Source organism: Gracilinanus agilis, chromosome 6 (assembly GCF_016433145.1).
Source record: "Gracilinanus agilis isolate LMUSP501 chromosome 6, AgileGrace, whole genome shotgun sequence".
Classification (NCBI taxonomy): Eukaryota; Metazoa; Chordata; class Mammalia; order Didelphimorphia; family Didelphidae; genus Gracilinanus; species Gracilinanus agilis.
In genome coordinates, this window is record NC_058135.1 from 59124556 (window position 1) to 59142627 (window position 18072).

General features: G+C 37.9%; 1 protein-coding gene across 1 annotated transcript in view; it reads left to right on the forward strand.

Annotated features, from left to right (window-relative positions):
* The window catches only part of SEC24B (SEC24 homolog B, COPII coat complex component), a 91001-nt gene that overhangs the window by 62325 nt on the left and 10604 nt on the right, over nt 1-18072 (forward strand). Inside the window, exons 8-17 of the mRNA XM_044681640.1 lie at nt 748-850; nt 4546-4672; nt 5343-5452; nt 6985-7097; nt 8455-8573; nt 9324-9379; nt 9729-9935; nt 11247-11370; nt 16987-17145; nt 17803-17976. Coding sequence (XP_044537575.1) covers nt 748-850; nt 4546-4672; nt 5343-5452; nt 6985-7097; nt 8455-8573; nt 9324-9379; nt 9729-9935; nt 11247-11370; nt 16987-17145; nt 17803-17976 — 1292 coding nt within the window. The remainder of the gene's footprint in view (nt 1-747; nt 851-4545; nt 4673-5342; nt 5453-6984; nt 7098-8454; nt 8574-9323; nt 9380-9728; nt 9936-11246; nt 11371-16986; nt 17146-17802; nt 17977-18072) is intronic.

An 18072-nucleotide genomic window follows, 5' to 3' on the forward strand; every position in this document is an offset into this window, starting at 1 on the left:
TATTTATTCCTGATGTAATTGCTGGGTCATTAGGAGTTAGCATTTTTAAAAATTTTTAGCATAGGGGAAAAAATAAGTTTAAATCTGTCTGAGAGATGAGCCTTATGGGTAATGAGCAAAACTTTGCTAGACTTTAACATGTTCAATAGAGGAGTTATCTTAAGAAAATAATGTAGGCTTAGCATTTTATTCTTAAGGGAATTTGAAACATTTAAGTCTGACTCTACTAAGGAAATTTTAGTTAAGTATTTCCACATTTTTATCTGTATGAACATTTCGTGACTCACAATAGAACAATTACAAAGCCTAGGGAGAAAATTTTCTAATAAGGTTAAATATACAAGGAATAAAATTGATCCTTTGATGAGACATTATTCTGGTTGCTCTGAGAGATGAAGCCATGTACATGAGGAGTCACATGTAAGTCTTATCAACAAATAACATGGGGAAGTGGGGTTAAGATAATTAGCCTTCAGTGACAAAAATAGGAACAGAAAATGTTTCTTAATGTTAAATTCCCTCCATGCGAGCTTCTGAGACCTCCTTTGAGAACTTTTCAATTTCTCCTTTTTTAGAGTTTTGAATTATGTTTTATGTTTTAAAGTGATCAAGACATAAAAGATGGTTTCTCTATAATCTGTAGAAATGTTCTTAATTTCTGTGATTGTTTACAAATTAGTCTCCATCTGCTTTGGCACATTTGAGCCTGATAGGTTAAACATGATATTCTTTTCCTTTGTTTTTCAGTTCATTTCGGTGTACTCTGACAAATATTCCACAGACTCAAGCTTTATTGAATAAAGCTAAGCTTCCTTTAGGGTTATTGTTGCACCCCTTCAGAGATCTCACGGTAAAGTGTCCTTTTTGCATTTTGTTCTTAGACGTAGGAAAAACTGCATGCTTATGTATAGCTTGAATATTTTTTCTTTATTTTTATTGTTTCTAGCATATAAGAGCAAACTACTGTAGTTTGTCAGAATTCACTTCAGCAAACATTTACTAAATATCTACTTTGTGCAGGCAAATGGTACAGAGACCTCAAGGATATTCAGTTTTCATTCCTGTTATCTTAGAGCTATCATCTGATAGTGGGATATGATGTGCAAATAACTTATACAAAATCATGTGGGTCCATGCATAAGAGAATTTCCAAATAACTTGCCAGGACAGGGAATATGATTATAACCAAAAGGGACAAGGAAGATTAGAAGAAATGACATTTGAAAAAGACTTTAAAGCAAGCTTGCAGCTCATGGGCTGCAGGCTAAAAATGTTGGGTTTTTTTTTTAATTTCTAAAGAGGACCATCCAGAAACAGACTGTGTTTTGTGAACCCCTTCCCTAGAGTAAGAATTTATTAGATTGGGTATTCCAGTGACAAGCAGTCAAGAAAGCATGGGAGTGGAATAGGAGCATGGTAGATAATTGAGATGGGCTCTCTCAGTATGTAGGGCTGACCAGTATGAGATAGTGAAGAAAGGTGGACTGTGCCAAATTTTTGAAAACCTTAACTAAGGAGTTTAAGATATTTTTGATAAGCACTAGAAAGTCATAAAGCAGTGATATGGCCAAATCTGGACACAGAGATTAATCTGTCAGGGCCAAGAAGGATGGATTGGAGATGGGAATGGAGGAAGGTAGATTTTAGCAAGTGGAGTTTGAAGGTCTAGAACTTGGGAGAGAGAACTTCCTTCCTTAAGAATGGAAAAGTGTCTCCAAATTAAATGTATATTAAATATCTATAGTTTGCTAGGTTTTGATTAGTAATGGCTTATATTTATAGAGAGCTTTAAAGAAGCCATGTGGGTTAGTAGAAACAGCAGTTGTCTGGAATTCGAGGATTTGTGTGATCATTTAGCCTCCTACAGCTGTAGTTTTCTGATCTATAAAAATGAGACAGTTAACAAGATGGCAGCTGAAGTTCCTTCCTGTTCTAGATTTGTGACCCTATGAACTATGGTTTACCAAGCACTACACATTTTTGCTCTTCATTCACCCCCTGACCTAGGGAGTCAGTTTGCTCATCAGTATCATGAGCCCTATCTTAAGAGATGAGAAAGGTTCAGATCTGGCCTCTGTACTTTCCTAGCTGGGCAAGTCAATTAATCTCCACTGTCTAGCCCTTGCTATTCTTCTGTCATAGAAGTCATACTAAAGATGGTAAGGTGGTTTGGGGTTTTTTTTGTTTGTTTGTCTCTTTGTTTTAAGAGAGATGAGAAAATCATGGCATTAACACAGCTTTGTCTCAGGTATCGACTCTAATAAATAATGTGGCTCTGGAACGTTCTCCCTATCCAAAACTCTTTCCAGTAAGCTACACTGACTCCTCAAGTTGATTCAGAAGATTCAGATAGTCCCTGCCCTAAGGAAACTTAAGAACTAGGTATAGGGGTTGGGGAGAGAGAGGGCATAGAATTTAACATAAATATAGATAGCAAGGTATAGAAGTGCATAAAATAGATGCAAAATTCTGCAGGAGTTGGCAGAAAAGAAAGGTAAATTATATGTGCCTTTGTCACTTTACAATTACCTCATTTGGTCTTCACAACAACCCTGGGATAGAGGTGCTGTGATAATCCTCATTTTACAGATGAGTAAACGGACAGTAAGTCAACACAAGGTCACATAGCTGGTGTCTGAGGTTGGATTTGAAATATATAGTTATGTGAATATTATACACCTTGTTTGATTATGTAGGAATAAACCATAAAAAAATGTCTCATAGCTGTGGATCATATCAAACAGATCAACTCTGTAATAGTAAGGGGAGGGGAGACAGAAGGCTCAGTGAGACTGTAACTAGGGCTAAAGATTAAGGAAAGCTTTTTAGGTGGAATATAACTAAATGTTTAACATTACCTATTCTGTTTATTTTGACTTTGTTCAACTTCTTTTTCTTAAAAGTCATTGTGCCTATTAGGTTTGCCAGTGTTTTTTAGATATCAGTAGACTTCTAGAAATTCATTTTGGACCTCAGTTGCATATGTCCACTATGTTTTTCCCATGCCTTTCCTACTGCTCTTCACTGTTACCCCCTAAAAAAATCCACTTCTATTTCAAATAAACAGACGAGCCTTAAAAGAATTGTTTATTCAAGGCACAATTCTTTTTCTTTTTTAAACCCTTACCTTCCATCCTGGAGTCAATACTGTGTATTGGCTCCAAGGCAGAAGAGCGGCACAGGCTAGCCAATGGGGGTTAAGTGACTTGCCCAGGGTCACAGAGCTAGGGAGTATCTGAAGCCATATTTGGATGCAGAACCTCCCTTTTCTGGGTCAGGCTCTCAATCTACTGAGTCACCTAACTGCCCCCTTCAAGGCACAATTCTTAATATCCTCTTCTTTCCTGTAGAGTAGTGATTCCCAAAGTGGACACTACCGGCCCCTGGTGGGTGCTACAGCGATCTAGGGGGGTGGTGATGGCCACACTTTTTTTGTATTACATTCTATTCTGAGTTCAATAAATACTTTCATAATTTCCAGGGAGCGCTAAGTATTATTTTTTCTGGAAAGGAGGTGGTAGGCCAAAAAAGTTGGGAACCACTGGTGTAGAGGCTAGTTGGTCACTTGGGTCTTGTTAAGTCAATTCAAAGCATAAGAAAATGTAAGCCATCTTTTTTTAAATCAAAGCTCATTGAAGATGATTGACACTAAAGAGTGACCAGGTCAAATGTAGTTAAAGGAAGTGGGAACATATAGGCCAAGGGGAAAAAAAGACTTGGTTATATATGGTGACTGTTGTCATGTGGAAGAAGCATAAGGCCTCTCCTGGGCCCCAAAAGGAAGAATCATTAGTCATTGGTAAAAATTGCAAAGAGGAACATTATAGGCCTGTGGCTAGGTGAAACTGCCCCAAAACAGAATGGTCTGCTGTAGGTTACCATGGGCTTCTTGTTAGGAGAAGTCTTGAGGCAGTCTGTATTGGATGGCCACTTAGGTCAGCCAGGTTTATAGGAGTTATTCTAGTTCCATTCCAGATTGCACTCCATGTTGTCCGAAGTCTTGCCAACTCTGAGATCTTGTATTTTTCGTTTACTTCGAGGCCTAAGCATATACACTAAGCCTTAAGTGAACCAAGAACACAAGCAAAGATGCTCTTCTCTCCCTCCCTTCCCCCCCCCCCCCTCTCTCTCTCTCTCTCGTGCAATGAAATCCATAGAGATACCACTCTAGGCATAATCATCTAATGAAAACACAATGATACCTTTCCATTGGACTCTATACATACATCCAGATTACTTCTGGGACACAGGAAATGGACCCTGACTCATTCGTTCCCTTGGCCAGTCATGCCACTTGTCAGCCCATCTCTACTACTTGTGCTATTTTATTTTAGGGATGTTGCCTGCTTGTTTATAAAGAGGAGAGGCAGGTGAATAGCTACTTATTCTGCTCTAGGCCCTGAAGGTATTACTGGAATGATGCCATTTCAATCGATACACAAAAGCAATTACCGGTTCTTACCTTTGTACTGAGCAGAACCATAACAGGTATTTAACATTTCCCTGGGATAATGTGTGCTACAACTTTTTCATTTTATTTCCCAGCAATTACCAGTGATAACATCAAGCACCATTGTGAGATGCCGGTCTTGCAGGACATATATCAACCCATTTGTGTCCTTCATTGATCAGAGGAGATGGAAATGCAACCTGTGCTATAGAGTTAATGATGGTAAGTTTCATATTTGGGGACAGAATGTAATGTTTGGTTTTTTAATGTTATGGATTTTTAAGTGTTTTCTAACAATGTGTCATAAAGTAACTTCTGTCTGTGATTCTATGAAAGGACCATCTATGCTAAGAACACCCTCATTTTGCCCCATCCAAGTGGAATGATTGATCCTGAGATTCAGAGCACATCCCTGTGTGTAAAGAGATTCATAAAGCAAGCAGAGAAGGATATCCAAGAAAAGTCCTCTGTCTTAAGTTACATTTACATATGGCAGAGTTTTAGAGAAGTCAAATTATATGTCATTATCCTTAGGATATTTCACAGAGACCCTTGCTCTCCTTGTTTCAAGCGTGTCTCTTTATGTCTCTCTCACAGCAGCTGTGTGGTCTGGTGAATAGGATGCTGCGAGTTTGGGAAGCAAAGTTCTAGGTTCTGTTCTTGGTTTCAGAAAAGAACTTCATTTTTTTGCACTGGGGTTATTTTTTAAAGGAAAGTATTTTTCATGATTCAGTGATTATTAAGCTCCTTGGAATTCTTGAGGAAAAAAACATCAAGATTAAAAGTGGTAGTTCGTAAATTTTCTGTGACATAACTGTTTAGTTGTGGATATAAAAGCCATATGTTTTATCTGTCAGTGATGATTTGCATTGGATTCCCAATTATTGTCTAGTTCCTGAGGAATTTATGTATAATCCCCTTACCCGTTCCTATGGAGAGCCTCACAAACGGCCCGAGGTTCAGAATTCAACCGTGGAATTCATTGCTTCTTCAGACTACATGGTAACTATTCAGTGTTTTGTTATAATTATCTGGTCATGTGGTTGCAGTGCTAGTTTTTAGTTCTCAATTCTGTGACTCTTCACTCGTGTTTTGAAACTTTTACAGAATAAGGTTGAAGGGTGGGGGCTTAGTGTTCATTTATGTATTTCCTTTTGTTTTTTTGTTTTATTTAAATTTGAAAGTTGGGCAATGAAAAAATGAATTTTTTGAAAAGGCCTTTTAAGAGATAAACATTTCTCAATCAGTAAACTTAATAGTTCTGTGTAAACACTTAAAGTTTACCAAGTATTTTATATAATCTTTCCATTACAGTGAGGCATAGGTATGTTATCCTCATTTTTGCTACACTGTAACAGAGTTGAGATTGAACTGGAATCTTCTTGATTCAAAATCCAAGCTTCTTTCCACAATAGCATTCTATAATAATAATAACAATAATAATAATAATAATAATCACTAACATCATCACTTTTGTTGACTTCTGGTTGTCTGGCCATCATATTAGCTTAGGTGTGATGTCACCATCTCAGACGATCTTCCTGTCTTCCTCAAGCTACCTCCATTTAGAATTTATTGAACTGGTTCACCAGATACCCAGCTTCATTATCACTGGTTTCAGTATGGTTCAGTTCTTGCTTCTTCACATTCAAATCCTTTGGGTGGCTTCTGCTCATCTAGGCATTCTTCTTTCCCTTCCCTATTGAATTCCACTAGACTTTTCACTTTAGAGTCTTTGCCATGTCTATCTGGACACAGGGTGACATCCCATGTCTACCAAGAAGCTTAACAGTCGAGGCCATTTCCTTTCCCTGACTCTCCATTGTCTTTCATATCTATTTTTGTCATTTAAAATTGCAAGGTCTTTCCTCACATATAGCAGCATACACTGCTTTTCTATGGTTCTTCTTTGCTCCAGTGAGGCACGCCATCTTACTCATTTCTTGTCTCCTACTCCAAGCTCTGCTTTCTTTATGACATCCTCTTCTAACTCTATCTTACAAGTTACTTTTCAACTTGAAAACAGAGTTCTGAATCTTATTCCCAATGAGTCCTACTCTAATTGAAAATGAAGGAAAGTTGTAGTATTCCTTGTCTGAAACCCCAGGGAGGGTGAGGGAGTGCGGGGTGGGGTGGGGTGGGGTGGTTCCCTAACTGGGCTACAGAACATAGCCAAAGAAACACTTAGTAGCCCTTACCACAGACAGGGATTGACAACTCCTGGGCATGTCTCCTCACCTCTTGGCACAGCATTTCTTAAGTAGGGGAGTCTTGGCCAATTCTGTTTCATTATGACTCCCTAAATAATTCCTCTCCCGCATAGCCCATAGCAACTAAATTTAAGGAAAACAAAAGAAAACAGAACTTTATTGCTTTGTTTGTTCTTTTGGTAATCTGTAAATAAACTCTTACAGAGTAGCTAATGCAGTAATTTCTATAGGTTTTGTTCGTTTTTTTTGTTTTGCAATCTTAGTATAATGTGAAAGAATGAATTATGGCTACAAAATAAATTGCACTATTTCTATTCCTTCCAGCTTCGACCTCCTCAGCCTGCAGTATACTTGTTTGTTTTAGATGTCTCTCATAATGCAGTGGAAGCTGGGTATTTGACAATTGTCTGCCAGGCTCTCTTGGAAAATCTGGACAAGTAAGGATATTATATGATCAAACCCTGTTCAGAGTTTTAGAAATATTAATGGAGAATATTTTAAGTTAACTTTCATTTTACATCATTTTATCTACCAGTGGCAACTGGTATCCTGCAAGTGTCTTTCTCCTTGGTTCGAATTGTAATTTATAACATTATATCTATTTAGCTGTATGATGGAAACAGTTCTTTATACTATATAAAGGCAATTTGTTTACAGATCAGCTTCAATTATGCTGATGTTTGGGAATTTTTACCAGGAAAAGAAAGTAAATTCACCTGTAAAATTTGAGAGTTGAAAGGAACTTCAGCAGCCATCTTATTAAGCCCATACACTTAAAAAAAAAAAAAAGCTTATCAATAAAATATCTAAAAGGTGGTTGTGTAATCTCTGATGAAATATAAGTTTTTTTTGTTTTTTAAATAAAAACCTTACCTTCTGTCTTAGAATCAATAGTGTGTATTGGTTCTAAGGCAGACGAACAGTAAGAAGACCCCCTAGGTAATGGGGGTCAAGTGATTTGCCCAGGGTCACACAGCTAAGGAAGTATCTGAGGGCAGATTTGAACCCAGGACCGACACCACCACCACCCACCACACACCCCCAGGCCTGACTCTCAATCCACTAAGCCAACCAGCTGCCCCCGAAAGATAGCTTTTACATTATTGATGAGTTCTACTTTGGATACCGTTAATTGATGTAACAAAGAGCAAAACACAGAACTGAAGTGCTATAGAAAGAAGTTTATTAACTCATCCAGCAGAGAGGAGAGTCGAAAAAAGAGTGGTTGTCTTCTCCCTCCCCACAAGTGGTTGTCACAGAAGCAGTTTCCAAATAAGAAGTGAGGATTTCTTGAGATGTATATCAGGAGTAAACTCCTTGCATTAATTTTCTGATCTGACTATAGTCTATAGTCAGCACAACCTAAGCCTAAATTAAACATTAAAGAATTCTAGTATTTAAGCAAAAGTTCTGGTTTCTCACCCTTGCAGTACCTCAAACAATACAATAAGGTTTTCCCACAGTTTTGAAGTCAGCAAGCAATGTTTTGTTCATCCATTAGTCCTTCTTTATTAACTTAATATTTAGGTGCTTCCATGAATATCTTCCTTATTGAAGTATTAATTCCAAATATGCCTAAAATTTTTTTAAAAGAATAATATATCATTCTTGTGCACTTTAGATTTCAGTGTTCTTCCACATGAACTATCCATGATGGTTTATATGGATCAATTTGGTTTTCTTTAGGTCTTTTAATAAAAGAAAGGGTTCATTCAACCCCACATTAACCCATTTAGTTGTTCTTTTGTCATTTAAAAAGCACTTGTTATTGAAAGTTGTTTTCTTTGTCTTTAGGCTACCTGGAGATTCAAGAACAAGAATCGGGTTCATAACTTTTGACAGCACAGTTCATTTCTATAACTTACAAGAAGGATTATCACAGCCTCAGATGTTGATTGTCTCAGACATAGATGGTAAATACTTAATAAAATACATTAGGACAGCCTTAGACAGGTACCTAACTGAAATAAACTGTGATTATAATTTCAGATTGCATATAAGAGTAAAAGTGGGGAGATATTCCAGAGATAAGTTTACTTGGCACACACACCCTGTTACAATAGTCTTTAATTTAATATTTTTCCAGGAGAACACTTTAAATTGTTTTTTTTATTCTGTTGTACTACTGTTATAATTAGTCATTACATTTAATTAAATTAGGTTGTATGCATAGATGCATCCTTCTTATATGTAACATAATTTAAGCTCCTTCCTGTATTATAATCCTTTTTGCTTTTATTCATTTATTAGAACAGTAATCTCTTTTTTTTAATTTTTTTTTTCGATTACATATAGCTATAAAACATTTTTTGACAGTTATTTTCTGGCATTTGCAATTCAGATTCTCTCCCTTACTCTCTCTCCCTCCCTAAGATGGTAAATAGTCTGATATAGGTTATACCAATGCTTTCATGCAGTACATATTTCCCTATTCTCCATGCTGAGACAGAAGATGTATATCACACATGTCATGAAAAGCTCATGAAGGAAATAAAGTGGAAGATGACTTGCTCTGATTTGCCGTCAGACTCCAATAGTTCCTTCTTGGGCTATGGATGGCATTTTTTTATCGAGTTCCTGGGGGTTTTTTTGGGACCTTGCTTTGCTGAGAAACATTTAGTCCTTCACAGCTGATCATCACACAATATTTCTGTTACCCACAGATATCTTCTTACCTACACCTGATAGTTTACTTGTAAATCTACATGAAAGCAAGGAGGTAAGTAAGGGATTTTTAAAAATTATAACATTGTTGTGATTTAAGTCATGTGAAAGTTAAACCTTAGGGCTTAGTTCCTTTGTCTAAAAATTATCTTAATCTTTTAAATTTAAAATCTAAAAATTAATGCACTTAAATGTATTGTTTTGGATGGATTTTCTAGAAATATTGAAAGTAGCCACATTTCTTTATTAACCGTAATAAGTTTTAGAAAGACTTGATATTTCAGTTATATATAACCTTGAACCTAAAAAGAAGTGAAAGAGTTATAACACAAATGCTCCAGAATGCTTTAGATAAGTCATTTCCTTTCCTTCTTGGTAACTGTTTTGTAATCTTTGTTTTCCAGCTGATAAAAGACTTATTGAATGCTTTACCAAATATGTTCACCTATACAAGAGAAACCCATAGTGCTCTTGGTCCTGCACTTCAGGCTGCCTTTAAATTAATGTCTCCAACAGGTGGCCGTGTGTCTGTATTCCAGACACAGTTACCTTCCTTGGGTGCAGGGCTCCTGCAGTCCAGAGAAGATCCTAATCAGAGATCAAGTACAAAGGTATCTTTGATTTTATTTTTATGTCACATTCAAGAGAGTACTTTCCACTCACTAGCCTTTTATCATAGGACTCCACCCGTTGTTTTTTTTTTTTTTTACATACTTGAACATATTAGTTATTCCTCAGGCATTAGGGAGTTATTTTTCAGTTTGTTTTAGGAAGCATTACATATTCTAACTTCATGAATGTTGGTCAGTAACACAGTTATTGAAGTGAAAAGAAAGGTCCAGTTTTTGCTTTTGTGTTATAAACTTAGTACTCATTAATAATTAAAAAAAGAAAGAAAGCACCACACTGGCAGGCATTTCTTTTCATTAATAAGTGCCTGCTGTATACCAAGTACTTCAGTAGGCCTCAACCGCTCCTACTTTCTTAGATCTTACATTTACTCTGGAGAGAGCCTCTATAGGGGCCCTGGGAGATTTGGGAAGGGGTGATAATTTAAGGAAGGGGGCTAACAGGGGGATTGGGAAGGATTTTATGGAGAAGGTGGTCAGACTGTAGCAGGTCTTTTACTCTTTCTTTCCCCTAGCCCTCCCTCCCTCTATTTAGACCCAAATGCATGTGCTTTTTTACTAAACAGAAATGCTAAAGCAGTGTACTCATGGCATCCTCTTAAATAGTCACTCACCTAATGTCAGTCAAAACATGCCAGCAGGAAATTAAGAATGGTCACTTAAAAGTTAATGCTGTATGCCCACAAAGACAAAGTTGATTTTAAAGCTGGTGATTTTTTTGTCAAGAAGAAACAGAAGGAGAAAGGGTTTTCTGTACTTACTTGTAAGAATAGCCAATAAGCCTTCATATCCAGTTCAGTATCCATTGGCATGCAAAGATAGATACCCTCTAGCCTGCTAAAAATTCCCAACAGTTATTAAGCTAATGCAGTTCTTTGCTATTGTGCCAGTCAAACAAATTATTTGTTTTAATTTTCTGAAATACACTCTGCTTATTCTGGGCTGAGAAACCAATTTAAATTAGTCTGTTTATTGGTTACACCAAAAAGTCTCAGGTCTGACATCCAGAAAATCTGAGTGAGGTCTTGGTATAACTTTTTCAGAGTGTAGCTATATTTGTATCCTTTCAAAGAGAAATCATTTTAGGGTTCCAACCTTATAGTAAGGAGTTAGGTGGCCTATATTTTGACCAGTTTGAGGTTATAGCACACTGGGGCCAGTATCTCCTACCTCATTTATATTTAAAGTCATTAAGAATCAGTGCCTCAAGATAAATGCATCTATATGCCCATACTACTACTCCTGTGTGCATAAAAATATATCTTTAACTTTTTTTTTAATGTTTTGCTAAAGGTGGTGCAACATCTTGGTCCTGCAACTGATTTTTATAAGAAACTGGCATTAGACTGTTCAGGGCAACAGACAGCGGTGGATCTATTTCTTTTAAGTTCACAGTATTCTGATCTGGCTTCTCTAGGTAAGATGATTCTTCAGTTCTACCTGTTTACCTGTTCCAATTTTAACTTTAAAAATCTAGACGTTGGATTTTTTTTTTAAGTCCTACATTTGGGGAGCATTGGGCATGGGCACAAAGGAAGCATTTACTGTATGTGACAAAATTAAGGTCAACAAATCTATTGTGTGCAACAATGCCTATTACGTCCAAGGCATTATGTTCTAGGGTGCTGGTGATATCAAGACAAAAGCAAAACAGTCCTTTGATCTCATTGTGCATAAGCACAAAGTAAATGCAAAGTAATTTCCGGAGGAACCGAGCAGTATCTGGCTTCTTGTAGGAAGGTGACTCCTGACCCATACTTTGATGGAAGGGAAGAATTCTTGAGAGGAAGATGGAAAGGTAGGAAGGGGCTAAGTCATAGTTTTAAAAAGACAAAGAGAGGACTAGATTTGATCCTCAAGTAAATGCAATAGGGAGCCACTGGAGATAATTAAATCAGAGGAGTGGCATGGTTGAAAGTATGGGTCATTAAGAGAGCTGAGTTTGACGGCTGGAAAGAGACTTTGAGGCAAGGCAGCCTACAAAAGACTGTTAGGGTAGTCCTCAGGTGTGAGATTCTGAGGGCTCAAATTAAGACAGTGGCAGGATCAGAAGGGACGAGGCAACATACAAACGAAATGATGCAAAGGAAGAAACATCAGCATTGGCAACTGTTCAAGCATGGGTGGGAGAACCTTGTGTTGAGAATGGCACATAGGTAGCCTCTATGTCTGTGGAATGATGGTGCCCTCCACAGGAATTAGAAGCCTAGAAGGGGAAGATTGAGGGGGAAGGATGATGACTTCAGTTTTGATAGTACCAACTTCATGAAGTCTACAAGGTATCCATTTTGAAATGTCCATTAGGCAGTAAGAGCAAGGCCAAGGGAGAGACCCTAGCTGAATGAATATATCCTAGAATCGTTTGCAAAATGATGAATCTTGAAATTTTGAAAGCTGATGAAATCTTGCAGGGACAGAAGAGAACCCAGAACAGAGCTGTTGCGGTGGGGCACCTGCCATTAATGCATGTATGGTCCAGATGAAGATCCAGCAAAAGAGACTGAAGGATATGTTCAGACAGGTAGAAAGAACAAGGAGAGCATAGAAACTAGAGAGGAGAGAGTAACATAGGAGAAAGAAGTGAGAGCCATAAAGTAGATGGTTTTAAGTGACAGGTTGAGAACTTTATATTGTCAAAATCTGAATAGAGGACCACAGTAGAGAGCTCTGTGTTTTTGAAATATCCGTTTGGTGAGAGGGTACCTTGAGATTATGGGGCACAGGAACCAGGGAAACCAGTCATTGCCCTTTGCCTTAACTGTTTGAATAGCCTAATTGATTATTCCATTTTGTTTGGTGGGGAGAAGGGAGTGGATATGAAAGATGTTCTAGATGTGCACGTCACAAGATGTGCCATTGGATGTTGGGTAAGAGAAAAAATTAAGTCAGGGGTAACTGCAAGATTGTAAACCCCCCAGAACCAGCAGGCTGGTGCTGCCACCCAAAGAAAGTATTGGGGTTGGTAAAGCCAACAATGAGTTTTCATTTGAATATATAGAGTTTGAAACATCTGGTTGGCAGTTGGTGAAAGAGACTTAGAGCTTCAGATATAGATTCAATAATCATCTATGAAGACAGGATGACGAGGTGCTAATGAGACAACGAAAGGGGACATTATAGAGAAAGCTAAGGGGGCCTTGGGTGACATGTATACTTTATGGGTAGGGAAGGTTTTCATCCAGCAAGGAAGACTGAGGAAGAAAGGTCCAGCTGTTAGGAGAAGAGCAAGTGTCAAGCAAGCTAACTACAGATAGACATGGTTGCCAATATGATGAGGGTTTGATTAACACCAAGTCACGTAGAATAAGGACCAGGAAAAGGCCAGTGGATTTAGCAGTCAAGGCTGTTGAAAGCATTAGAGAGGTTTTGCTTCAGTTTTGCTAGGGTAAGATATGTAAAGGTTGACCTTGACAAGAAAGACCATATCTCCCTCTAAGACTGGAGCAAAGTAAAAAATAAGACAGCTTAATCAAAAGGGGGTATAAAATATGGCATAGGAGAGAAGAGTGAATTCTTTTCAGAATTTGACTTCAAAGGGACCTCCCAGACATTTTTTCCAGTTAAGGAAAAGACCCCTCTACAACATTCTCAGTAAACACTTATCCCCCTACTAGAAGGCATGCAATGTAGTAAAGAAATTATTTTTGTTATATATGTGTTTTATAGTTGGCAAAGCACTTTATGCTAACTCATTGGATCTCACAACAACATTGTGAGGTTAATTCTATTATTATCCCCATTTTACAAATGAGAAAACTGAAGCAATAGAGGTTAAGTGACTTTCCCAAGGTCACATAGCTGTTAAATGTCCACGGCAAAAATCTATTTTAAGTGTCTTGAATCCAAATCTACACTCTATTCACTACCAGAAACCTATTCCATTTGGAAAAAAACCTCAGATTTTTTGGTTGTTTTTTCCTGAAACCAAGCCTAAATTTGCCTCTTAGCAAGATCAGTTTCTACCCATTACTCTTGGGTGTGCCCACAGTGGACAGATGGAATAGCTCTATTCCCTCTTCCTCATAGAGACCTTCAGATACTTGAAGCCAGTGATTGTGTGCCTCTCCCAGTCATCTTCTTTCTAAACTTGCCATGTTCCTTTCACTAGTCTTCTTTCAATGCTGACTCAAGGCCCATTGCCATTCTGGTTGCTCTCCTCTGGAAGCTTTATAAGCTGATATTTTTCCCAAACTCTAGTACATAGGGCAAATGGCTAGGAGGCAGCTCAGTAGAACTGTCACTCCCCAGGTTCCTCTTGGCTTTTCCAGCCATCCTGACATGTGTCAAGTTTGCAGACCATAAAAATCCATTGATCTTTTTCACACAAACTACAGTCTAACCATGCCACTCTGATCTTGTCGGTCATGTTGTGTAATGCTTTAGCTTTAATATATTTCATTTTTTTAGATTTGGTGCACTTTGCTAACTGGACTACCAGAACCTTTTTGGACCCTGTCATCTAGTGTCTTATTTATATACCAACTTTGTGCTGTCATCTGCAGATTTGATGAGCATGTTGGTTCTGCCTTTATCTAGGTCATTGATTCAGATGTTAAACTGGATCCCTGGGGCACACTATTGGAGCCCTTCCAAGCCGATATTGAACCATTAATGAGTACCCCTCAATGCAGACTTTGAGCTGGTCCCACATCCATCTAACTTGTTATCACATGCCTCACCTCTCTCCATCCTGGCCATCAGAATGGCATGAGAGACTGAGCTTTGTGAAAGTGTAGGCAAATGAAAGTGACAGGATTCCCTTGAGCTACTCGTCTAGTGGACCTGCTTCAAATGGACAAAGCACGAGGCTGCTCAGGCATGGTCAGGTTTTTGCCAAAGTCAATCTGCAAACAACAGGCTTGTTTTGGTTTGGTTTTTTCTTCTATTGAAAAAAAATTTATTTTTATGTTAATACATTTCCTGGTATAGTCCCACACCCCCAGATAGCCCTTATAACAAGATGGGTTTTTGTTGTTGTTGTTTTTTAAACCCTTACCTTCCAGCGTGGAGTCAGTACTGTGTATTAGCTCCAAGACAGAAGGAGTGGTAAGGGTAGGCAATGGGGGTCAAATGACTTGCCCAGGGTCACCCAGCTGGGAAGAGTCTGAGGCTGGATTTGAACCTAGGACCTCCTGTCTCTAGGCCTAGCTCTCAATTCACTGAGCCACCCAGCTGCCCCCATAATAAGATGTTTTAAAAGAAAGGAAAAAAAACCAGTTCAGCAAACTTAACCAGCACAGGAACCAAGGCTAATAATGTGGGTTATGTTCTGCACCCAGAGTATGTCATGATCCTCCCCACCTTCTAACTCCCCTAAAAATAAACCAGCAAAGATTCTCCTGTTATTTACTTTGCCATGGGGAGCAAGAAATTCTAATGGGGCAGTTTGCTCCAATCAAGCAGAGAGAACTTACAGCAAATATCTGGGTAATGGCCTTCCCTCATTATGCCTCCATGCCAGGCTTGCAGTCTGTTTCCTGAACTGCCCTGGTGGTCTGTAATGTGTTTCTAGTGACAAAATCACTTCTCTTTGTCCCCCATTAATTGGCACCCAGATATTCTCCATCATGCCCCTCTCTCTGACTTGTTTCTGAATTTTCTTACATAAATACTTTACAGTGCTACCCTGTTTCCCACCTCCTCTCCTTTACCTTTCCTGTTTCTTTTCATTATGTCAGAGGTGTCCAGAACCACATTTACTTGAGTTCATTCCACCAAATCTCTGTGATACTTAGGAGTTCAAGTTTAACTCTTTGCAGTAGATTCTCTCAGTCAACTTTGGGCATTTGAAGCCATGGTTTTACTACTGGTTACTTTCATGAATTTTGTCTCTGGTAAACTTCTAGGTGTCTTAATCTCTATTCCTTCATTGTTGCTATGGTACCAAGCTTAGTTGAATCTACTTAGGCAGCTCCCCCTCTTCTCTCCACTCCCCCCCTTTTTTTTTTTGCCCAAGGCAGAAAAGCAACAAGGGCTGGGCAACTGAAGGCAACAGCTTGCCCAAAGTCACACAGGACATCTCTGAGGTCAGATTTGAACCCAGGTTCTCCCTACCGTAGACATGGAGCTCTGTCTGAGTCATCCAGCTGCCACAAATTACATTCTTACCAGCTTTTTTTTTATTAAAATTTTTTTTTGGCCCAATTACATGTAAGAGCCCACTGTAATGGGGAATATAAATCTCTAATTACTTATAACACCACTCCTACAAAACCAAAATCCCCAAATAATTTCACTGATGTGAAAGGTAGTCTGCTTTGATCTGCACCCATCCAACTCCAACCTTTATCTTAAGGTGGATAGCATTCCCCATCATAAGTTCTTCAGGATTGTCCCACATCATTGCATTGCTGAGAGTGGCCAGTTTTTCTCAATTGACCGCATCAGCTTTTGATAGGTGTGCTCCAGTCCCTAACCAGGACCCATCTTCTTTGCCAGTGAATAATAACGGTGAAAGCACCATCTGGGCCTCTATGGTCTTCACTTTGTTGCCCAAGATTTTGTAATCATCCTGTGCCTATCTGGTAATATGGAGACAAAAATGAAACAAGTTCCTGCCTTCAAGTAGTTTACATTCTATTAGAGTATTATTTGTGTCTGTGTGAATCATGAAAGGGGATGTTAACTTTCCACTTGGACAAGTTTTAAAAGATTCTCTGTTAAAGCATGGGTACATGCCCTAGAAACTAGTAGGCCTTTTTTTTTTTCCCCATTTTCAGCTCAACAAAATAGCTCAGTATAGAGCAAGTTAGAAAAGAACAAAAAGATTGCTGTGCAATTCACCCTTGGTTGTCTTTATTGTGTTCAGTGGCACATTTAATAGTAACCTGTTTCATTGAGACTTTATGTGTTTAGATTATACATATTTTGTTCCAACTTTATTTTACCCACATGTCCTCTGTTACTCAATCTGTACTAGCCATTTAACTTGAAAAATATTTTAAATGCTGAACTAGCATGTACTATCAAGTTATGGACAATAAAGGAAGTTTTGGTTCTGTATCTACAAATATTTACTTTTTTCTTTTCCAAGCTTGCATGTCCAAGTATTCTGCAGGTTGCATCTATTATTACCCATCTTTTCATCATACCCACAATCCTTCACAAGCAGAAAAATTGCAAAAAGACCTAAAACGTTATCTCACAAGGAAAATTGGATTTGAAGCCGTAATGAGAATAAGGTGTACAAAAGGTAAATAAAAAAAAAAAAGAATTGGACTTGAATTGCTGCTTCACATTTTAATTGAAATGGCTTACTTTATGAATGTCGTTACCTAGCAAATAAAAAGTCATGTGTCATCTAACCAGTGAAATTCCAAATTGGACAGTTTACAGCTATGTACTATGTCAAATACTTGCTAAAACTTTTAAAAAGTAATAGACTGCTTTATTAAAGGAAGAAATTCAACCACAACACATAATGTGGGGTGAGAAGCAAGGATTAAGGGAGTCCTTAAATGAAAATGTGTTAAGAAAGTTGTGCTAAATTGTCCCCAGTTTATATTTACTTCCTTGGTTTTATGGGAGTTTGGAAGAATGTAGTCTAATGCCACCTTTCAAATATAAAATGCATGGGCAATTACTTTTTTTTGGAACATTATGTTCCAAACTATGTAAGCATAGTTAACCCCAGTCACATAACATTATGTACATATGACCATTAAGATTATGCATGTAAATGAACTAAATGTATAGTCTTTTGTCTTGTGTAAAGCTTAAAATGGCATATTTTAATTTTTGAGATCCCCTTTCCTGCTCCCTTCCCACCCCACACGCAGTAACTCCAGCTTTCAAATAAATTTAAAGGTCTTATGTTGCTTTGACTTAAATTTAAATTTCTGCTTCTCAGGTCTTTCCATACACACTTTTCATGGAAATTTTTTTGTTCGATCTACTGATTTGCTTTCCCTGGCCAACATCAATCCTGATGCTGGATTTGCAGTACAGATGTCGATTGAAGAAAATTTAACAGATACTTCCCTGGTGTGTTTTCAGACTGCACTATTGTATACCTCAAGCAAAGGTAATGTAAATAGAACTTTGATGAAGCTTTCTAGAGCATGTATGGAATTTTAGTGTTAAGTAATGATGTCAACTCTTATTAATTGAATATAATTTA